A 23,094-nucleotide genomic window follows, 5' to 3' on the forward strand; every position below is an offset into this window, starting at 1 on the left:
TAAGTCAGTAGTTTAAGTAGATGGAAAAAGTCCCTCACGTCTTTTCCTGACACGCCTCTCTTTCCATCAAAACCAGGTCTTCCCTGTAGAGGATTAAATAAATGCAGTAGGTATTTTGTTATATCATGGATTGAATACTGAGTGTGATTCACAGCAATACTCACAGGAGTTCCTGGTAACCCGGGCATTCCTGCGATGCCGACACGGCCTTGGTCTCCTTTTTCTGCTCTCTGTTAAAAATAACACAAAAACACTGATGTTAAAGAAACTGTGAATCAAATGAATTCAATCAGTTACTCACTTTATCGCAGAGAATTACAGTGAGGCAAATGGAAACCAAAGTGCTATAGAAATTCATAAAATGTTAGGTATCACTGCTTTTTCTTCATTAAATGTGCTTTTGTTACTTGAAGTTCAGGTGAAGATAACATCATTGCACTCACCAGACCAGTTTCCCCCTTTTGTCCCTGTTCACCCTGCAATAATTATGAAACATCGTGTGAGTAAGCTCCTTCACTTTAGCACAGGCTCATTCACACATTCGTCATTCGCAGATTTTAATGATTCATTCATGTTTGTATAACCTTTGCTCCTGGTTTCCCATCAAGTCCTTCTCTTCCAGAGCCAACCTGCAAAAAAAAGAACCGTCTCAAATTTCAAAGTATTTGGTCAAAAGCATGTTCCAACTACATTCAAATGCCCATATAATAAAATACATTTTGACAATAAGTCAAAATCATTTTTTTATTAAAGACATGTACCAGGGACTGTCCTGGTAGTCCTGGTTTTCCTTCTGGACCCTGTGGAAAGAGACAGATGTACATGTGAGCACTCAAAATTCAAAAAGACTTGTGCAGACACACCAATTACACATTATTTTACTTCACTCATTTAACATTTAATTATTTAATCATGTCAGTAAAATATCGTCAGATGTTTCACAATGTTATTTCAATTATTTGTATGCAAAACAGAAAATGGTGCCATTTTTAAAAGCTGCATAGTGTTAGGCATCATAATCTTTATACAGCCTACACCAGTGGTGTCAAACCTACGGCCGGCCCACTAGTGGGTCCAATCTGGCCCCCTAGATGAACTAGTGAAAATTTCCCATTATTGGTCTATACCTTAATTTATGTATAAACCTTGGTGATTGGTTTATATATTTAGACAAACAAAATGTCTTATGCTTGTAGAACTACAACAACCAACTATTGATAGTTGATAATAGTGATCAGCCCTGACTCTAAACTTGCAGTATAAACAGTAGACGCTGTATATTTGTGATTATTATGTGTGAAAGAGGCTCACTTGTGGTCCAGTTAGACCCTTTTCTCCTCTCAAACCAGGCAGACCAGGTTCTCCAGATTCACCCTTGAGGAGAGGAAAGGAGTGGATGATCAAATATTTATTTAGAAAAAAACAACCTGAACAAAATAAAGCATACAACTGTCAGGGTAAATTTAAAAATTACCTTAATCACTCTAGTGAGTATATTGTTTTCAGCTGCAACCTGAGTGGATGAAAAAGGAAAATAAATACCTTGCTTTATTCAATATCAATTGGCATTCATTACGTGAGGTCTTATGAGCTTTGTTACAGCGAATGGCTCTATTAAACATGGCTGAACTGATGAAAAGCTGTCATAAATGGCAATAAAGATTTGTTTACTTGTGTTCCCGGAGGTCCAGGTTTTCCCTTTGTGGCACCGAAGGCACGATCGAAAGAAAGAAAAAAAATCAACAACAACACAACAGTTAAAACCTTAAAATGACACTGATGAACACAAGAAGGAGAAAAGAGAAATCAGTGGGGCAAACGGAGAGGCAGAGAGACAACAAACAAAAAAAGAAAAGTTAATTAGTGAATACACTGTTTAAATCACAGGAGGAAAGCAGGTTGAGAAGATGTGGCATGGTGACTGACACAGAAGAATGAACAGAGTGCAAAACAATAAACATGCACACATCAGAGTGAGAGGGAGAATGAAAAGAATACAAACATACTGGCGCTCCTTTGTCGCCTTTCTTTCCATCGATACCCTTCAAGAAAGAGGAAACAATCATACAATCAGAGCTTATCTTTAACATATGTGGCGGCAAAGGTTTTGTTAAATTACACACAAATAACCTGTACAGAGAAATATGAATTCTATCTACCTCACTATGTAGGCCTCATTTTAATGAGTCAAATCTTAATAACTTACCGGCTGCCCAGATTTCCCACCATCTCCTTTATCTCCAGGGTCTCCCGGTCGTCCTGGTAACCCCAGTGGACCCTAATCAACCGCAACCCGTGAAATTAAACAGAACACAAAGCTTTGTTTTAGAGATTACGAAGAAAACAGAAATATCATTTGCAGATGAGATGGAGAATCAAAACACAATGGGAACAAATGTCATTAAAACATTGAATCGCCGATATGGCGACGTATACACATGTGCAAACTTTAGTCAACAAGTTCTACTTTTTTCGAAAAAGCTTGCGATGAGTACCTGACATTTTTACTTTGTTCATTTTTATTTATTGTTTACAGAATTTTAATTTTTGAAAAACATACCCTGATTCCTCTGTCACCAGGCTCTCCAGATGGGCCTTGCTCACCCTGAGAGGGACAACAAAACTTTAAGTTACTATTTAAAACCGACTAGTATTACTACTAATAATTAAATCAATTCTTGCTTACTCAGCTTTACCCAATTGGCAACTTTTAAATGTCATTTAAATGTTCACTGAGAAGAAAATAAAACAAAAAAAGCATGAAGTAAACATTCTGACTGTGCCTTAAATCCTTGTTCTCCTTTGGTTCCAACACCCTGCAGACAAACAGCAACAAACGGTCACAAATATGACAAATATTCAGGTGTCTGTGCAAAAACAAAGGCCTCGATATGTTCATTTGCACTTTCCTGACCTTTCATCAATCCGTCCCTACAGTTTTTCATCAATAACATGCTCTGTCTGCTGATTTTACACATAAACCCCTTGAAACCATACACATCGTAAATCTAAATTCTGTCAACTTTTATCATTACTGTAGCAACCACTCAGGATTTACTTACATCTTTACCTCTTAGTCCTGGTTCTCCAGGATTGCCAGGTAACCCAATTGTTCCCTTTTCACCTTTAGAACCATCGTGTCCCTGGACAAACAGAATTGTATCGTAAATTTAAAAACTGTTGTGACTTTTAATCATGGCATTTTACTTTTTGACAGTTAAATGTGTTGTACTGAAGACTTTTTTTTGCTTTTTTGACTGTATGTAATATAGCTTGTGATAAGAGGTTGATGAGAGCAAGTAAAAGGTGATTATTATTCAGTTATTATTCACCTTTGGTCCTGGTTTTCCAGACAAACCGACATTTCCCTGCGAACGATAGAACAAAAAACATATTAATAATTGACTCCAAACAACAGGTGGATTAAATAGTTTAAAGGCGCCATATGTAAGAATGTGGCCAAAAACGGTTACTACACTCAAATTCAAAATACCGAGGTCTTTTAGGTTTTGTTTTCTCCACCATTGTAGCTCTGACGTAACTGGCGACCCGTGGTTGCTCGGCAGTTGAGACTCTACTGACTGCAATGATTGGTAATCGGCGGTTGGTGGCGCCACATGCCAAAGCATGATATCAAAACATGATTTGCCGTGCGCACAAGATTTTTCTTTCATACAAATATTTTGGCTGTACTGTTGGTGAGTTCAGTTTGTTATATGAACATTATTCCTGAGTCTCTGTGACATATTCGGAGGATTGTATGGCCAGTTGCTTTAGATTTATTACATGATGCACCTTTAAATAGTTATATTTAACAACAATTTAACAATTACATTTTTTAAGGTGACTCACCCTCTCACCGTTCTCTCCCTTTGGTCCCTGTAGTCCTGGAATCCCAAAACCAGGACTGCCCTGTACACATATCAAAGAATTATATCCATTCCATACTGTACATTTGATGGTTTAAACTAGTGCTGGACGGCGTCAACGTTAACGCACGTTAACATGACGTCACAAGTGTCTTTTTCCGGTCAGTCGTTATGGAAATGCGTCATGTGTTCATTAATGTGCGTTAACCTCGTGCCCAGCACCATTTTAAAACATATTTGAACAAGTAATATACAGCATTTCTCACTATTAACCTTTTCTCCCTTGTCTCCTTGTTCACCTTTTACTCCCTGAGGGCCTGTGGAGCCGACTGGACCGATGTCTCCCTGACAGAAACAGAAAATATGCACATAGGATATACACACCCACAGAAAATCAATCAGCGAATATGGTCACCCGGACAAATAATTATCTCAACCCTTTCAAAACAAACCTCTCCTCATTTTAAATGGTGCGCCCGGTGAAATGAGATAAGAGGGGTCGTGCTCGGCAGAGCAGTCAGTCCCTCTCTACAAAAAGCTAATGAGAGGAAATCTTAATTGTGTTTCAGACGCAAAACCCAGAGGACTGAGATTGAATGTGCGAGAATACCCCTAACAATTAATTAGCAATGTTTCCATAGAATAAAACATTAGGAGAATCACTTTTCCCTCTGCCTGAGTGACTTGAGTGAAAAGTACTCGGTGAAGTTGCGGCAAAATTAACCAGATGGCTCCGCAGTGTGACTGTGTCACGAGTTTAAATCTTTCTCGTTTCTAGTAAAGCCTGAAACGTGTGGTTGAGCAGCATCACTGCGCATTAACTTCACGTTGTAGGAGCTGTATTGTAGTTTAATTTGATGTGAATTGTTTATTGGAATTGGAAATGGGCAACACAGGCCACACAAAATGCACAAATACACAGGAACAGATGACATAAACACATACAATGGATGTCATCATGATAATGTGCAATGAGCCATGTGATCTAAAGGCAAGTATGGCTTGTTTAATGCACCCACAGGTGATTGGGAGTCAATTTAAATCTAAAATGATGACACTGAGTGGCTAACTGCTCTCAGAAGTAGGAGAGAGAAGCCATTTTGTTTCATCTTTCTTGTCTCCCATTTTCAACTAGGAGTGTTTTTCTGTCATTTATTTTCTCTTTTCTTTTTTTCTAGATAAGATTAGGTTTGAAAAGAGTAGTTTTGGTTTGTTATTTTTTGGCAATAATCCTCTCCAAAGATGAATAAAACTGCTTTACTTGTTTGAAAAGACTTTGGATTTATTTTGGCTTTCTTTGGAAAGACGAGTTTGTCAAGTCACTGCCTAACAAGTGTGATCAAAGTTCCGGGTTACTTACCCTGGCTCCCTTTTTACCAGTTGGACCAAGTATCTGTTGTGATCAGAAAATAAGGAGATTGAATGTCACGTATTGTGTGCTTCTTCTTTCTAGCCACTCAGTTTAAAACGAGTGAAAGTGTTTCCTTACGCCCTTGGCTGGGTCTCCTGGGGGACCTTGGTGACCGTCGTCACCTTTAAGCCCCATGGGGCCTGTGAATCCCTGTAAAAAAATAGACGGCACTAATGGAACATCGTAAATGTAATAACTGCTGACAAATCCCTGAAAATACAAGTTGAATGTAAAATATGACAAATAGTGATGATTGCTATGTGTTATCATCTGTGCACCAGGACTTCATTTGCTGTTATCGTCACAGCTGAGCATCAACATAATGAAAACTATTTAACAAAAGACAGGACAATGGTTCTCATGGACTAATCTCCTCCTCTGAGGGACTATGATGTCTGAAATTAAAAATCAGCGAAGCAGCTAAAGTGGCTTATTTGTAAAAGATATCCACTAAAGTTTGGTAATCGTATGTAATAACAATCATCTCTGATACAACCTAACTTTCGAGAGCAGGAAACAAAATGGCCTTTATTGATTTATCAATCTGTTTGTCTATTTGGAGAAAACAGATATTAAATAGCTTATTTTTTTTAGCTTCTCCAGAGGTAAATGTGTTGCCTCTGCCTGAGGCTTTTCTATGTAATTACATCAGAATGTAGAAATTAATATGTAAGCAATTAAGATCATACTGGTCTAATTAGACATTGTGATTCATCAGTGTGTGTATAACATACAGTATATATACAGTATGTGTGTGTACTTTAGCCTTAGGCCACGTTGTATAGGACGTAATCACCACTCACTGTTGGTCCTTGTCGTCCTATTGGTCCCATTTCTCCTTGGTCTCCCTAAAAACAACAAAACAACAACCTATTTCAACTCATTCCCACACACACACATTATTTTTATTCTGTTGTGACGTCAGCTTTCGTCAAACCTCAAACTTTAATGTTTTAATCCCAAGTTGAAATATTTGAGTTGACTCACCTTGTCCCCTTGTTCCCCATTGACTCCCTTCTTTCCCTGCAGGTACAAATTAATTAAAGTGACGCCGACTTACACAAAATTCATCAGTGGTTAAATACGTCTAGTTTCATCTCATTAGGGCCAAGCAGGATTTTCATTCATATGCAATTGAGGACATGTCATGAGTTGAATCACGGTAAAGTGCTCACCCGAGGTCCGACGATTCCTTGAACGCCCTGCTCTCCGCTAGCACCCTGACACAAGGAATCGCATAAAACACATTAAGGCTCGTAATTCAAACTGAAATATGATGTGAAATTTAGTGAAGTCAAAGTCAGTATGGTTCAGTTTACCTTTGGGCCAAATGGTCCTCTAAAGCCAATGTCTCCCTGCAGAGCAAAAACAGGTAGAACAGCGCAATAATAACTCATATTTATGCTTTTAAATCATACATTTTCCATATAATAACACACAAGTATGGTGTCAAATGACATCAACAAACATGTACTCCTGCTGGTATCACAGCTTTTTAAATTTCATGTCGTGTTCTACCTTCTCTCCCTGGTCTCCACGGACACCTTGAATACCCTGTATGCCGATTCCTTCTTCACCCTGACAAAGGAAAACGTGTTAGGAGAGGAATTCACCATGTTTAGTGTTCATGTACTTAATTAAGAGTGTTAAAAACATCACCTTGTCTCCTTTCTGCCCCTGTAATCCCGATACCCCGTCTATACCAATGGGACCAGGCAAACCAGCAGCTCCCTGCAATAGTTTGTATTTGTGTGTTTGTGTAAGAACAGAGAACAAAAGGAGGAAGAAATATACTTTAGAATATGCAAATTCATCTTTTATTTGTGTATCTCTGTATGTGCTTTTGGCACAAGTGAGACATTTTTATCAATTGTGTGTGCACTTACGTCTTTTCCCGGATCTCCTTTGTCTCCTTTCACGCCTCGGTTCCCACGTAAGCCCTTTCAAAAGTAATGACAGCATTATCAAATATGGAAAAAAAGAGTGCATAATATTAGACGAAAACTAAACTATCTGATTCTGTTGCTTCAAAAAACAGGCTGGCACATATCCAGAAAGATGGCATCACAATACAGACGTCATTACTTACTTTTGCTCCTGGTTCTCCAGACTCTCCCTTCAAGAAAACAAAAAACAGGTTGATTTTTGCTGTCCAAAAACATTTAATCTAGTTTAAAGTCTCATTATAATAACCTGCAATAATATTATTGCAGGTTATTGTATGAAATAATTACACTTACATGTTCAGTGTTCACAGACTGCGTGTAAACGTTACCTTGATAGACAGCCCCGGTGACCCTGGAGGTCCCAGCTGACCAGGGAGACCTGGAGCTCCATTGACCCCTGGTACACCAGGAGCTCCTTGTGGACCCTGTAACATACCATAGTGAGTTGAGAATCAAAAGTTCAAATTTAGACATATTTATTAAATATTATAATAAACATGTCTAAATTTGAACTTTTGATTTTCTTTTAAGCACTCACTGAAGATCCTGGTTCTCCTTTTCGACCAGGGACATAATTTGCATCCGTGCCAGCGATGACATATCCAGGCTCTCCCTGTATTGAACCAGAAAGGAGTTTGAAACATTTGGTATTTTTGCTGCTGTTATTAAAAGCTCTGTTTAGATTAAACTTACTCTCTCTCCTCTTTGTCCCTTTGAACCAGGCGGACCGAGATGACCCTGTAATGGGAAAGTTGATGTTTTTTGGGTCCGGTATGTAAGAATTAGTGACCCCTCCCTTTTCCAAGTAAGTCAGGAAACTATGGTTGCCTTTGTGTACATTTCATAAATTTTGTCAGTTTTCTTCACAGAAATGGAAAAAACTCATAGTTTGTCCATTGTTGGTTGCTGTAGAAACATCAAGGCTCTTGCCTGAAGTACATATTCCAAAGCTCCAAAAAGAAAATTTTACTTCAAAGTGATAACATACTTAAACACAGACTTTCTGGCATTAAACCCTTTTAAATGTTACACTATGTACCTTCAAGAGAAGACTTGAGCTATTTGCTTTATCTACCTGTTTTCATTCATTCATTTTAAAAAGTCACATACTGATTTAAAAGTGTGTCCAGTGAAATCTTACCATGTCACCTGGGATGCCGGAAGAGCCCTGAAAACAGCGACAGCAGGAAAAACATGTCATTTAAAAGAATCAGAAAGAAATGAAATAATGCAATGTTTTTTCTGAATGAAGTTACCCTCTGGCCAGCAGAACCTGGAGGTCCAGTTCTACCCGGTCGTCCCGGCAACCCAGGAACACCATCTGTTCCTGGAGGTCCCTGTCAAATTACAACATTATGCTCTGAGGCGGGGGGGGGGGGGGGGGGGGGGGGTAATGTGACATAAACAGAGACGGCCTCGGTGACCCTGCACCAGCCTCGGCTGCTTTATGAGATCACATAAGAGTAAGGATTTGATCATAGCGAGCTGATGCAAGGGATCTACGGAGGTTCACGGCTGAATGAGGAAATGATTGTGTCAGCATCTTCAACTTTCATTACTGTCTCTAAAGGAAAGAACAGTTCACAGCTGCTCTTGAATTGATCAACTTCAGATATGAAATGTACACGACAGTTTGTAAATAAAATATCTGTTTATCTCTGATTCTCTCAATATTCAACACTGGACTGAGACGTTTGTTGTACACTGTCTGTTTATTTATTTGGTTTTCATATTTTTTATTCATAAAGAACATACAATTAAATGTGATAAAGTAAAGTAAAACAGAGCTTAAATACTGTTAACTTGAAGTTAAAGTCAATCATTTTATTTAGAGCTGAAACAATTACTCCATCAATTGATTACTGGATTAATCGTCAACTATTTTGATAATCGATTAATCAGTTTGAAGATTTTTTCATGATTAAAACAAGATTTCTGATTGTTTCAGCTGAGCCATTTTGGTTTGTGGACAAAACAAGACATCATTTCCAGGTTTGCGAAACACTGATTCCACATTTTTTAACGTTTTCTGACAAACGATTACTCGGTTAATAGAGAAAATACTCTACAGATTAATCCATTATGAAAATAGGAGGTCATTTATATTTTTGATTGTCAACATAAATCAATGAAAATGTGTCTTGTGCATTATGTGAGTGTACATGTTTTTACCCTCTCTCCCGTCTCTCCTTTGGTGGAAGTGAAAGGGTCAAACTGTCCAGGGCTCTGCCTAAATTTCTGCATTTAAAAACAGACCATGGGTTACAAGGGATTTCAAATTATTTATTCAAACAATGCAGGACAGAGAAAGATGTTGAATATTGTTAGTGAATGACAAACAAAACATACCAGACCTCCGAGACCAAAACCAGCTCCCTGAAAGACAGAGAAGCGTTTTTTTGTGACTTTTACATTACATCTTTATCATATAGCCTTTAACTCACCTTTTCACCTTTCTGGCCCTATAGCAAGGAAAACAAATGATTAATTCAGATTTATGAGCAGAAACATAAGTGAGTAAGTGTATGGATTTTTATTATCAGAGGTGGCGAACCTTCAAACACTGGGAGGAGCAGGGTCCCTGAGGCTTCGGCAGCTCCTCTGGGTCGTCAGTCGGTGTGTCCAACTGAGCAAACTGAAAATAGAAATGAGAGGACGCATTATCGTCCAGAACAAGTGACAAAATGTAGCGGCAGAGACGGCCGCCTTAATGAAGGCTGCAGTCACACCGTTTGGCTGCTTTGATGTCAAAACTGGTGAAGTGTTTCCTCCCACTGAGTTTTTCGTATGTGCGGATGCTGTATATGCTGTGTTTATTTGACGCAACGTCATCAGGATGACGTAGACGTGTACAGCTACTGCTGCACGTGCATTTCCTTCACATGTGCGACTATAATGACTGTTAGAGGTGACAGTATGGTTGTTTCAAATACCATGCAAATGTGATTAATTAGTGCCTGAGCATGAATGACATGCGAGGAACCTATCGTTATCCTTCAGATTATTATTATTATTCCGTGTCTTTGCAGTCATTTTTCATTTTTGAGGGGGTTAACGTGCATAAAATACTCTTGAATCTTTGCATGGCGGTCAGGTGTGGCGAAAATGTGAGATTGGCATAGTTCCCAGACCCGTGCATTGCTCAAGGGCTCTATAGCACCCCCTAAGGTGAAAACAGAGACAAAATTTAGTTCTACCAAATTACCTGAAACTTGATGGGAAGATGTTATCGACCGTAACAATGGCCTCAAATCAACAAGAAGTCGGCCGTTTTTAATTTTGACATCCATTTGGGCATGGATTTTATGGAACATATAAAGTAAAAAAATTGGCTTTGTACAAAGAAATTCAATTAATTCATTAATTTATAGCAGTTTTTCTTTCTTTTCTTACCTCGTCATCTACTTTGAATTCAGACATTAGCTCCTCACTACAGATGGTTTTGATAAACTCTCTCTCAATAGAAGGAAAGTCATCGAAAGTCGGGGAGAAGAAGACGTTCTTGTAGCCGGTGGGAGCTGCTATTTTATTCAGCTCCTCTGTGTCTGCATTAGAAACTCCGACTGCCAGGATGCTGACACCTGCACAGAGACGGACGAGAGATAATCACATTCTGTAAATGTCATTATGGGTCAAAAATTGTTTTTTACAATAACCCAGACTGACCTAGTGCGCGGGCAATTCTGGACGGCGGCGCCACGTCATCCTGGGCTCTGCCATCTGTGATCAGAACCAGAACGTGGGCTACGTCTGCTCGCATCCCGACAGACTCCTGGAACAGCTCCTGTACAATGTAGCTGATGCCTTTTCCTAGGGAAATAAAAAAGGAAGAGAATGTTAAAATAGTAGATATACACAGTGAATAATTGGTTTTTAGGTGTAGTTTCTCTACCCTCATGCTCCTTTTCTCTGGTTTGTATCACTGTAAACTGAATATTTTGTGGGCGGTTTTTAACTGAAGACATTGACTTAGATTGCAGACAATGTGACAATTTGTATTTGAAAGTAATAAAATTATACTCTTAGTTAGTTGTAGCCCTACACAAATACCCAGTGTCGCTTCATTGTGATGCAGCATATGTTGGCAGTGTAGAGTGGTGGCAAAGTGGTCAAATACAGTCCTTTTTTCTGACGTTTACCTTGTTAAATAATGTTATTCTCACTCTCTTCTTTAGCACATTCTTTATGTGCTGCACAGGAGGCAGATTTCCTCAGCTGTGTCGGGAGCCAGTATTCAATGCTCAACAGTAGGGGCCAAAAATGATACCAAATATGGCAGTTATTACAGGCTGTGACATCAACACGGGGACCTAAATTATGTCTGACGACTGGTGGCAAAGCGACATGTACGTGTGTGTGTGTGTGTGTGTGTGACTAACCTGTTTTAGTGTTGCCCCCTCTGTAACGCAGAGCTCTGAGCGCCCTGAGGACAGAGTTTCTGTCTTTGAAATGACTTAGATTGAATTCAATTCGAGGCTCATCACTGTAATGAACCACAGCGATCTGAGAGAAAATGAAGGGGGGAGAGAAACACATCATCATCACAACATCATCATCATCATCATCATCATCACCACAGCAATTGCAATGATTTAAAGCTAAATGTTCTTCCTTATGACTTATTCCTCCTCTCTTCTGTTTTCCTTCTGCTGTCTTTCCTCTGTCATATGTTTTTATCCGTCCTTTCTTTGTCTATTTATTTTCCTCCAACTGTGCACACCAAAGCTCTCATTTGCTAATTCCTGTTTATTTATTTGCCTGTGCCTCCAAAAATGTTGCCTCCCCTGATATTTCAACCACACTCTGCTACTCATTCTGTTTTAAATCATACACCTGCCTTTTCGGTTTTTGGAATGTGGAGCTCTGAAAAGCCACCACTGCCCAGGGTCAGCCCCTGTGTTTCCTGTACTTCTCACCCTTTTGCCATTTTCTTTTATTAAACAGTCAAATTCATCTCTGCTTCCTGTTTCATGCTCTTGGAGTCCAGCCATTGGCCCCAAACCTCACATTAGCCACATCACTTGCTGTGTGGTTATTGTGCTTTGTTTGTCCTTTCTGTCACTGTTGGGAGTAAAACCATACCAATTTGCTGAAAAGAAATGCACATTATGTTCCTGCTTACACAACTGGTCATTTAATACCAGTCAAAATCCCTGTAATCTGGTCCTGTTTGTTATCATCCTGCCTCAAAGTAAGGGGTTCGCTCAAGCCCCATCTCTATGAGGGAATAATACAAAAATACACAAAGAGTGACAGACCTGTGTGCCTTGAGGGCCAACGACAGGGAAGTAAGTGACCACCCGGAATATGAAGTCTTTTATCTTGTTGAAGTTGTTAGCACCGATGCTGGAGGACTCATCCACCAAGAATACAATGTCTGCTTTGGCCTTACCACACACTGATGAAACACAAAAAAAGCATAATATGCATGACAAAGTTAACACCTTTAGATGCAATAATAATATCTACCGCATGGATTTTAAAATACCTGGTTGTGGTGGAGCAGTTGATTCTGGAGTGGATGTGGTTAAGTGAAGGGCGGTGACACTCGGCTGAACTGGAGGCTTTTTGGTGGTCGTAGTTTTAATGGATGGCAGAGCGATGGGCCGATGAGTGGTCTTTTTGGCCAACTGAGTGACGGTAGTGATGGACGCTACAGTGGCCAGCACAGACTGGACTGTTGCCACTGGAGAATCCTGTCCCACTGAAATCCAGAGAGCCATATGTGACATTTAAGAGGGTTTATTGGCCAAAAAAAATCCATATAACATACTTAATAGAATATAAGTATGTTGTTTTATGTGCATAATGCTATAAAAATAGTTCTTTCTGTATGCACAAATTGACTAAAGTTTGTTTTAATTTAATTCAAATTGTTTGGGCTGCACCATATCATTGTTGCATAAAACTTTTAAAGCAACACTATGCAACCTTTTTAAAATACTAGCTTTAAAGTCATTCTGACGTGTAAGTGGGAGCCACTTTAGCCCCTTTTCCACCAACATTTCCAGGATCTTTTATTACTACATTATTACAAAATCCCACTGAACTTCATCCTCATACATCCTTTTGCTCCTTATTTTTTGGAATAACCGACCTTCTTTTAAAGATTTTTTAAAGGTGGGTTGCAATTGCACTGGCTTAAAAAGATGCAAAATGTGTATCTGTAAATCTCCCTTGTGAAAGTTTGGGTTTTTCCCTGGGTCATTATGGTGGAAACATGAACCTCTGTCATTACACACTGTGAGAGGTACAGAACGTAATGATAGTTACATGAAGTCCAAGACTAATGCTGAACTGATGTCAGTTAAAAAGAAATAGACGTCTGATAGAAATCTGTGTTCATCATGGTAGGTTTAAATGTGTTTGTCTTTCTTTTGTGTGTCATTTTATGATTTTTCAAAAGTATATTAGTGTCTAAATGTAGTAAAACCAGAGCAGTTATAGCGCTCAAGGGAGCCTAGAACATCCTCATTTTGAGGATATGACTATTATATCATAAAATAAATAGACTTTATGTGTAAACATATGGATGTATAGAGAAATGGATGTTACAGAGATCTAATCAGACGAATGTCTTACATATTCTTTGGTACACAGTGGTTATCGGCCCCTCCACCTCTCCATACAAAGGTCTGATGGTGAAAATATATGTTCTTCCATAGAGGAGATCGCTGATCTTATAGGAGCTGAAACCAGGACCGAGGATCTCTGTTTTTGTCTCCAACACTGAAAAGACAGAGAGAAGAAGGCAGAGGATTTATTCCTCTCAAAATACATGTTCGTCAACAGTATTGACTTGAACTGAAATGGGGGAATCAGCTAAGGACACGTAATCAAAAAGCCATCTCCAAAAAGCCGTGGTAATTTAGTAATTTCACTAAAATTGCAGCCATTTCCCATTAAAGAAAATGAACGTTGGTTTACAAAAAAAGACATGACTATGATTCATTTTAGGTTGTTTTTTATTTTCAACAAAAGTGCACTTGTGTTGGGACTCAATACACTTTGCAATAACATGTGACATGTCCATAATATTTTACTTTTGTGCCCCTTTAAACCAAAACATCACTAACGACAGGGCTCAATACACAACGCAATACAACACAAAGCAAACCATTTGGCTCCATGAATGACTGAAAATTGCATGAATGTTGATGTGAAATAATAGAGGAGGATTTGTCGTAGTTCAACACTGACCTGAAATGTGCCTCCAAGAGAGAAGGTAGCCCGAGACGCCGGCCACTCGTGTCCAGTTCAGCACAGTGCTGCTGTCTGTGGTGTTCAGAGCTGCAAAGCCGTTCACCTTTGGAAGATCCACTGGAACAAATACATTAAAACAGTAAAACAAACAATTCAATTGTACTGTGTAATTCTCTCCTGATAATTACTCTGATTTCACATTTAACAACTGAAATCTCTCTGTCATTCATTCCCCTCCGACTAAGAACACGTCTGTTCACGTCACTGTGTAGAGAAGGCAGGACTCACAGGTCCGTGCCGTGACCAGAACAGGACTTCCCTCCCTGTGGGCCACCATGGACGAAACCTGGATCTTGTAAGCTGAGCTCTCCCGCAGGTTGTGGATGGTGAAGCGGTTAGAGGCAGCAGACAACACATGGGACTTCTCATCACCACCTAGAGCAGGGAATAAGTAGGGACTCAGGGACTTGAATACTTTCAGTTTCAGATGTTTTTTTTATGTTTAAACATTCTATCAGATCAGCAGTTTCTTAGGTCTATTAGGTCACACGTTTGTATGTTTTATTTTTATTAACTGATTTATCTCTGATGTACAGCACTTTGTTTCAGCTGTTGTTGTTTTTAAAGTGCTTTATAAATAAAGTTGAATTGATTCCATAATATCCGCACGCATTTCTCGCGGATATAAATATTCACAAAATGTTTAATATTACAGTCCAAAGTACTAAATTAGTACTTTCAAGTGTAGGAACAGTATATTTTGCAGCTGTAAATCATTTAGGCATACTTATATGCATACATATATTTGTGATTGTACAATTGTATAATGGTGTGGGTACACTTCATTAATGGTCCAGTGTGTGGTGCCTCACCCAGGAAGGGGATCCAGTATATTTTGTACCCAGTGGCCCCTGGTGTTTTGTTCCAGGACACGGTGAAAAAGTTGACTCCAATGTCCACAACTTTCACGCCCCTCACTGCCTTGAGTGGCTCCGAGTCTGACACAGCAGCTGGAAAAAAAATAGGATATAGCCTGTCAATTGATATAAGTTTCAGTCTGTGTTAATTTAAAGTAGTATGATCGTTCCAGCTTAAATCATGCTACAAAAATAGACTGCTCCAATAATCTGAGCTAGATGAACTGGTGTGTCTTTATCCACACACACACACACACACACACACACACAGCACTCCATTAATAAACTTAACACACACACACACACACTGGCTTTGACAGTGACAGTGATGAAATGATAGCAGCCCTGCTGACTTACTCTCTGTGACACAAACCACATGTGACAGCAACAGGAACTGTAGTTAAAATGGGAAAACCAAAGTACATGACTTGTCAGTCAAACAGAGACACTATGAGGGAGCGCCGCGGCACGGGATGAAGGACCTCCACAGGCCCTACCCATTTAATTACAATGGGTAATTCACAGCTGCGCGGAACTATTTAAATCTAAAGATGAATCATGATTAAGTAAAAAAAAGCAAGTGTGAGACCTCACTTCTACTCTGTACCTGTGAGCTGGGATAAGGAGATCTCTGGTCCCTCCGAGTTGCCGTATATGGCACAGATGGTGATCGTGTAGGTGGACAGTGGGTTCAGGTCCTCGATGCGGTGATGGAGAACTTTGCGGTCCAGGTAATGTGACTGAGGGCTGCTGTCACCTGCAAGCAACACACGTGCACACACATATAAATATTGATAATTTACAGAACGTAGCACATAAAACCTGTTAGAATTCATAAAGCCTGAAGTCATTACCTGTGTTCCAAGTGAGTTTGTACTCAGTGGCTCCGACAATTGGACTCCACTCCACGTCTATGGAGGTGCTGGTGGAGGACACCACCTTGAAGTTGGACACGTAGCCCAAAGGAGCTGAGAATTGGAAGAAAAATCAGGATCGTTGCATAAAAAAGAAAAAACAACTGCAACGATCAAATACATTGGTGATCATATTATTTGTTGACTGAAAACTTTCATTTCAGTATATGTAGCAAGGGACTCCGCACTGCAGCCATTTTGACACAGTAGGAAAAGTGTAAAAGAAGAACAGGACAATGAATATGTTTCTTAAAAAATCGTTCAAAACAACATTTTAGACAGATATAGGAAAGATGTGAACAAACAGGCATATTTGAATATCATAACTTGGCACAGTGCAACATTTTAGCCTGCATCTTCTACTGTTTTCCCCTCCATATGAGGGTTGCCATATTCAAAGTTGCTGGTGCCAATCCCAGCTGACAGGTCGCGAACCCGGTTTTTTTCCTTCATTTGTTTTGAAAATGTTTCTTTGTCTCTTGAGTTCTTCTCAATTATCCTCTAAAGCTTTGGTTTCACTGTTAAGAGTTGGCCCTGTGATGGACTGTGATGGCCCATTAGCTTTTACTGTGTTGTATTTATGTCTTTGAATAGTATTTGCATCTAGTATTTTCTTTCCATAGAAAAACTTTGAATAAAGGTTATCAGGTTATATTCTCTCTATGTTTTGTTTGGACCTGAACGTGGTACAAGTTACACTGAATCCAAGTACTCACAGGTTTTGAAGGTCCCGGAGACACCGGGTCCCACCACGGATCCAAACAGCACATACAGAGTCAGGACGTACTCTGTATCATGGGCCACATTCCTCAGATGGTACTCTATGGTGCTGCCATTCAAAGCCAACTGTCTGGGACGGTCCCGGCCAATAAACTCTGGACAACAACATTCAAAGTACATTCATTTTACTTTCAGGTGATTACTTTGAAGAAAAAAAGCCAGCCACAGGTGTGGCTCCTCCAGCATTAGTGCCAACTTCTGTGGAAACAACACTTTGTTCCCAATACTCGTATTTCATTAAAAGTGAATCTCCTTGCCTGCTGTCACATCTCCCTGCAGGGTAGGTGGAGTAGATGTGTCCATTGTTAAAAAAGTAGTGTTATTTTAAAATCTGGTGTGTCAGAGGGAGTCTGTAACTGGGAGAAAAAGAGCTGCGCTTTTCTTCTCTTTGACATTAACATCACCTCACTAGGCTAAATCCTATCTTTAAAAAAAAGTCCAGATGACATCCTAATATGCCTTGCAGTGTCACTGTGTGGAAACTGTGTCCCACACATTCTCTCGCTGGCTCTATATTTATCCAGCAAATGCAGACAAAACCAAGATAACTGTCTTTGGGGAGGGAGAGATGGGAACAAGTGGGCATAAATAACACACTGCAAGTTTTGTACCAATCTTAAAAACAATGCAAGAAATGGATTTACATCTAGACAGGGTTTAAAAATCCAGACTTACAATCTCTGTATATTGGATTATTGAAAAATACTCTTTTCATATCCTGCTACTCATCTGTGAATCCCCCCCCCAGACTTAAATGCAACATAAGGATTCTCGTAATTAAAACAATAACAATATAATTTTCATTATTTCTCTCTGGTGATAGTGAGATACCTCACTCATGTATCAGAGAACCAGGGTTAATGTCATAACCTAAAGTCATAGCAGAGACCAGGCGACCTTGAATAGCAATATGGATATTTATGGATTTTTAGTGTGCTTTGGCACATTTAAGTATGTTTTATAAAAAGATACAAGTCTCTTATTACATGTCGTACAAAATAAAACCTGAAAGGTGTAAAGTGTAAGGTCTCAAATGTGTGATTTTACCTGTGGTGGGTCCCCAGGCCAGTCTATATCCTGTGGCTCCCGGAACACTGTTCCATGAGATGACAGCCGCACTGGTGGTCACGGCAGACACCTTCAGAGTCTGAACTGCACTGCTCTCCACTGACAAGAGGGACAAAGGCATTACTTTTTTTTACCTTAATACTGGTTATTTATTTGTGTACCTTGGTTTAGTCAGTCTATACACACATGTTTTAGCTTTGGTGGCGGTGACGGGCCCCTCGATGTCTCCAAAGATGGGATTGATGGTCACGGTGTACTCGGAGCCTGCGTGGAGGCCCTGGATCATGTAGAAGTTGAAGTTGTCCCCGAGGTTTATGTTTTCGATGTGATCGTCTGCAAGACAATAAACGAGGCACTGGGAACTTGAATGACATCACAGCAACAAAAACGTCCTAACTAATGTGATAACAATGCACTATATAAACTCTGTTTAATAGAGAGATGGTATAACCACATTACCTGGGGAAGCCCATGTCAGACGATATCCTGAAGCTCCCCGAACTGAAGTCCACCTGGCCTGCACCGTGTCTGTGGTGGCGTTTTGAACCAGGAAATGCTGAACTGGTATCAGCTTTACTGTGAAACACACAACCGCACCATTTCAATGTTGTTTATTTTAATGTAAGGTTGTAATTATGAGTTAGTTATTCAATGAAAAATCCAGTCCCCAAATAAAGTGTAGTGTTGAATGGGATACAGATAAATTGGGGTTTTAATCCAAGTGCTATTATACAGAGATGGTATTTTTTAATTAAGAACACCACCACCCTCCAGTGGATATATTATGATACTGCATTATTATTTATTTCCTTGTATTTATTTTTCTTGATTCTTGGTTTCCTGTTCAAATAAATTAACAGCTTTCAACACTAAAACCAATAAAAATAATAAACTTACATGTCTTGCCCACTATTGAAACTGGCTCACTTGGACCCTGAGGGTAAACGGCGTAAATATTGATAGTGTACTTCTTGTCCTCCTCCAGGCTGTCTATCACGTGAGAGGAGACGTCCCCAGGAAGAAGCTGTTCATAAGTATATCCTGGTCTGTTCGCTGCAGAACACAAATCAATACCCATGAAGTACAACCCAAAGATTTTATATTTATCAAACACATCAGAGTTAACTATTTAAATGTCAATAACTAGAGTTACATCTGGGGACGTAGATCTTGAATCCACTCAGTTTCCCTAGAGGTGGAGTCCAGCCGAGACGCAGAGAGAACAAACCCTCCTCAATAACACGGAAGTTTGACACCTGGGGTAAAGCAGCTGAAAGAGAGAGAGAGAGAGAGAAAACACACATGTATGCAGGCATAGGTGTACAGTGTCTCTGTATTTTCACAGCTGTCTGACACCTACTCGTCTGAATGTTGATTGTTGCAAAGTCTCCTATGAGGTTGGGGTAGATGGCGTAGACCGTGAGGGAGTAGTCTCTTTTAGGACTCAGCTCTGTGACGAGTTCAGTGCTCACATCTGCTTTCAGATCAATCTGTCACACACACAGAAAACAGCTTTAGTATACGTTTCAGGTATTACTCATATTGTGGGGACCTTAATCTCTTTACACAGCCACAGTAAGGGAAAAGAAAGTCTGCATAATATTATTACATTTAAGGCGTTTTGGATGAGGTTAAGGTCAATCTAAGCTTAGGCCAGTAGTAGTTATAGTTAAGGTTAGAGTAAATCTCCAGGAAGCTAGTGTAGGTCAATGTAATGTCCTCCAAAGTCATGGAAACCAGACTGTGTGAATGTGTTTTATTAACTCTTCGTGAGGACCACTAGTCTTCTTAGGGACATGTATCTAAATTAAAGGGAAACATCTCTTGTAATCCACATAACTGTGCCATATCATACATGTGCAAACCTCACACAGTTCAATCTGTATGTACATGATTGTATGCATTATTCTATTTTTATTATTCTATTTTTACTATTAAGTCTTATCTTTAATATTATAAATAAACATTTATTTACATCACGTCCCATATAATTTGTCTGCCTCACGACAACACTAGCATTGTTATGCTTTATAAATATTTCTATCTAATATCCTCTCCTCCCTTATATTATATATTATAATTATACTGTAGGTGGCATGCTAAGCCTTATAATGCACAAACTAAAACTTCTATTGCATTATTTGAGTGCCACTGCAGTGGTACATAAACACTCATATACGAACACAAAAACTTGCAGGGCGACTCAGGGTGTGTATTTCACTTCAATACATACTGTATATAAGCAACAGATGTAACGACAGATAAAATGTTTGCTGGAAACACTCGGAAACGTAAACACAGCGCCCGAGGACGAACACGACCTCCGCGAAGAAACTGAAAGATGCTGTGAGCGTTTGTTAGCAGGAAATCAATTTTTATCAAATGTTTCCCTGTTATAGAAGGAGCCACAGATGAGTCAGCGATTCCTTCAGCGCCTCAAAATTCCATATCAGTCAATCTCTTACACTTTCTGCACTCCCCTGTCGCCACAAGTCACGCTCAGAAATGTTTTTATGTTGCAAACTTTTCTAATCTAAAACTGAGCAAAACAGTTTGTTTTGAGTTTATATGGAAATCTTTTGATCTTTATGTCTTTTCTTTTATCTTTTATAGATATACCATAACCTACATGTAGTGTGTAACTTTTAAATATGAATGAATGTGTGGTTTTAAACTAATGTCATGAGTTCAGAGTAAAAGCCTATCAGCTTTAAATTACTCATTCTGAGTACTTTTTTTATAGCAACATAAAGCAAGACACCTGCGAAAAAGGTTGGGGTATGACTGAAAACACAAAATGTGCCCATTAAAAGTTTGAGAAAGGAATTATTCTGTTTAAAAGACCTAGTTTGACAAGATAATTGTAGGTGTAAACACAAAAAAGCAAGCTCGGTCAGATCTGATTGAGCATGTTTTCAGATGAACACATTACGTTCCATGACACCTGCTCTGCTCACAAGACTGAACTAGAGCTGAAACAATTATTTAATTAATCGTCAACTATTTTGATAATCAAAACAATATTTCTGATTGTTTTAGCTTCTTAAATGTGAATATTTTCTTCATTTCTGTGCTCCATATAACAAAGAAATCATTAAAAGTGAATCATTTTGATTTGTGCACAAAAACAAGTCATCTGAGAACATCATCATTTCCAGGTTTGACAAACACTGATCAACATTTTCGGACATTTTATGGACCAAACGATTACCCTATTAATCATGCAAATAATTGACAGATCAATCGATTATGACAACATACCACTAAAAGTTAAGAAGCCGTCATCACACACATGTACAGTCCCTCACCTGTCTCTGCTGTTGGGGGAGGGGGTTTCCTCTGGATGTGAGAGGGGTGACCAGGAGGCGATATCCGGTGACGTCACCTGTAGCCTGGCTCCACGTCAGACGGAGGGAGCTGTGAGCCAACTCGCTCACCTGCAGGTCTCTGGGACCTACGATAGGCTCCTCAACTGGCATCAGAGTGAGGGATGAGAAGGGAAAAGACGAGAAATATATGAGAGAGGAAGTGAGGGGAAAATGCAGATGGGGAAATGAAAAATGAGAGCGCTGGTCTGGGTATAAAGTTTGTCTGAGAGACAAATCCATCTTGGAGAGAAAGCTCCAGTGTAGTGTGAAATAAGGCAAAACTATTATTCATTTTATAATACTTTTCATGCTTTCCAATGAAATGCAATTCATCAGAATAAAAGAACAAACTGCCAACGTGTGAGGGGGGAGCTTTAAAACCTATCCACGAGCTCATGCTTTCTGCAAATTTGATCTGCTCTGATGATGCCAGGCTGAGGGCATCTAAAAGACTCATGATACCAACTCAGGTTGTTATTTAGAGGTTTTGTTGGGGTTCACACTGTGATTTACCAGGCTGGGAACTTTTCACAGGTCGCGGCGGTTCAGAGGCTGTGAAGCACACACGGCGGGACAGTTTGGGAAGGACCTTGTCCAAAAGGGAATAGTCGCTGCTGAGCAACAAGTGCTCTTCGTGTGGCTGTGACACAATCCTCCTCAGCTCTGACTCGTCAGCTCCCGACACACCTGGTCACAGCACAGACAAGAGTAAAAGAGTCAATGCATTGTCATGGATTGAGATCATGTACTGTAGGTAGAGGCTCATCATACACAAAGATGTTGCAGGATTTATCAGTGGTTCAAGGTGCTCATTACAAGTTGTGTGTCTACTGTTTTCTGATTTATTTTAAAATAAAAGGTTACTTTAAGATTTGCCCAAAACCTGACTAAAAATGTTCAGTAAAAGGGACAGGATCTTAGTCCATCAGCCAGTTACAGTGCAGTCATACAGTTGTCCATCTTTGTATTCTGTATTTGAGTGCATGGAAGTGGATTCTTCCAGTTGACTGTTATCATCTTTTCATGCAGTCATTGGGAGTATATGCACAATAAAACTCTGATTTAAATGACATCATCATCTACCCTGGGTGTTTTTAAATGTGCTTTACAAATACTAAACATAATGAAGAATCAGTCCTTGATACAAAACGATGTACCTCAATTTTACAAAGATGCAATTCTAACACCTTTTTTTTTTTATCATTTGGCACTTGTATCCACGCAAACGTGTTTTAATCCAGGCAGCACAGGCTCTGTAAGCACTACGGTTTCACATGAGCACACGAGACAATGTGTGGTGCATCTTGGCGAGAATGATGAACGAAATGAGCAGGCCTCTGTGTCATGGGGTGCAGATGGGGGGGGGGGACGTCGAGGAAATGCCTGGTGAAAAATAGCTGCGATTAGCACACCATCGGCTAATGAGCAGTAATTATTGTACTGCTCCCAGCTGAGTGGAGTAAGATGTAGGCTCGTGTGCTGGTGCACGCGTGTGTGGAAGAAAGAGGATGTGTGACTAAAAGTTATTAAAGCAATGAGTATGAGTGTGAGCAGGGAGACTGATATAACTTTGCTGATACAACATAAAGTATCAGAATATGCAGCACAGGAGCTCAAT

General features: G+C 39.6%; 1 protein-coding gene across 1 annotated transcript in view; it reads right to left on the reverse strand.

The window, feature by feature from the left end:
- col7a1l (collagen type VII alpha 1-like) overlaps nt 1-23,094 on the reverse strand; it is a gene marked incomplete at its 3' end in the record, with an annotated part of 64,127 nt that overhangs the window by 27,191 nt on the left and 13,842 nt on the right. Inside the window, exons 6-60 of the mRNA XM_083906782.1 lie at nt 21,990-22,163; nt 21,417-21,580; nt 19,469-19,598; nt 19,262-19,378; nt 19,006-19,161; nt 18,568-18,684; nt 18,295-18,441; nt 18,088-18,207; nt 16,977-17,135; nt 16,201-16,314; nt 15,954-16,103; nt 15,302-15,439; nt 14,718-14,864; nt 14,427-14,546; nt 13,809-13,955; nt 12,715-12,930; nt 12,485-12,624; nt 11,606-11,729; nt 10,893-11,036; nt 10,620-10,807; nt 9,781-9,861; nt 9,671-9,688; nt 9,576-9,602; nt 9,399-9,464; nt 8,483-8,563; nt 8,368-8,394; nt 7,920-7,964; nt 7,765-7,839; nt 7,556-7,651; nt 7,370-7,396; nt 7,167-7,220; nt 6,940-7,011; nt 6,799-6,858; nt 6,600-6,635; nt 6,456-6,500; nt 6,268-6,303; nt 6,084-6,128; nt 5,359-5,430; nt 5,230-5,262; nt 4,143-4,214; nt 3,853-3,912; nt 3,333-3,368; nt 3,063-3,143; nt 2,784-2,816; nt 2,561-2,605; nt 2,207-2,278; nt 2,007-2,042; nt 1,672-1,698; nt 1,475-1,513; nt 1,312-1,374; nt 762-800; nt 585-629; nt 444-476; nt 165-230; nt 39-83 (exon numbers count right to left, since the gene is read on the reverse strand). Of these exons, the coding sequence (XP_083762908.1) occupies nt 39-83; nt 165-230; nt 444-476; nt 585-629; nt 762-800; nt 1,312-1,374; nt 1,475-1,513; nt 1,672-1,698; nt 2,007-2,042; nt 2,207-2,278; nt 2,561-2,605; nt 2,784-2,816; nt 3,063-3,143; nt 3,333-3,368; nt 3,853-3,912; nt 4,143-4,214; nt 5,230-5,262; nt 5,359-5,430; nt 6,084-6,128; nt 6,268-6,303; nt 6,456-6,500; nt 6,600-6,635; nt 6,799-6,858; nt 6,940-7,011; nt 7,167-7,220; nt 7,370-7,396; nt 7,556-7,651; nt 7,765-7,839; nt 7,920-7,964; nt 8,368-8,394; nt 8,483-8,563; nt 9,399-9,464; nt 9,576-9,602; nt 9,671-9,688; nt 9,781-9,861; nt 10,620-10,807; nt 10,893-11,036; nt 11,606-11,729; nt 12,485-12,624; nt 12,715-12,930; nt 13,809-13,955; nt 14,427-14,546; nt 14,718-14,864; nt 15,302-15,439; nt 15,954-16,103; nt 16,201-16,314; nt 16,977-17,135; nt 18,088-18,207; nt 18,295-18,441; nt 18,568-18,684; nt 19,006-19,161; nt 19,262-19,378; nt 19,469-19,598; nt 21,417-21,580; nt 21,990-22,163 (4,700 nt within the window). The remainder of the gene's footprint in view (nt 1-38; nt 84-164; nt 231-443; nt 477-584; nt 630-761; nt 801-1,311; nt 1,375-1,474; nt 1,514-1,671; nt 1,699-2,006; nt 2,043-2,206; nt 2,279-2,560; nt 2,606-2,783; nt 2,817-3,062; nt 3,144-3,332; nt 3,369-3,852; nt 3,913-4,142; nt 4,215-5,229; nt 5,263-5,358; nt 5,431-6,083; nt 6,129-6,267; nt 6,304-6,455; nt 6,501-6,599; nt 6,636-6,798; nt 6,859-6,939; nt 7,012-7,166; nt 7,221-7,369; nt 7,397-7,555; nt 7,652-7,764; nt 7,840-7,919; nt 7,965-8,367; nt 8,395-8,482; nt 8,564-9,398; nt 9,465-9,575; nt 9,603-9,670; nt 9,689-9,780; nt 9,862-10,619; nt 10,808-10,892; nt 11,037-11,605; nt 11,730-12,484; nt 12,625-12,714; nt 12,931-13,808; nt 13,956-14,426; nt 14,547-14,717; nt 14,865-15,301; nt 15,440-15,953; nt 16,104-16,200; nt 16,315-16,976; nt 17,136-18,087; nt 18,208-18,294; nt 18,442-18,567; nt 18,685-19,005; nt 19,162-19,261; nt 19,379-19,468; nt 19,599-21,416; nt 21,581-21,989; nt 22,164-23,094) is intronic.

This window comes from Microchirus variegatus (assembly GCF_963457635.1).
Source record: "Microchirus variegatus genome assembly, chromosome: 20".
NCBI lineage: Eukaryota > Metazoa > Chordata > Actinopteri > Pleuronectiformes > Soleidae > Microchirus > Microchirus variegatus.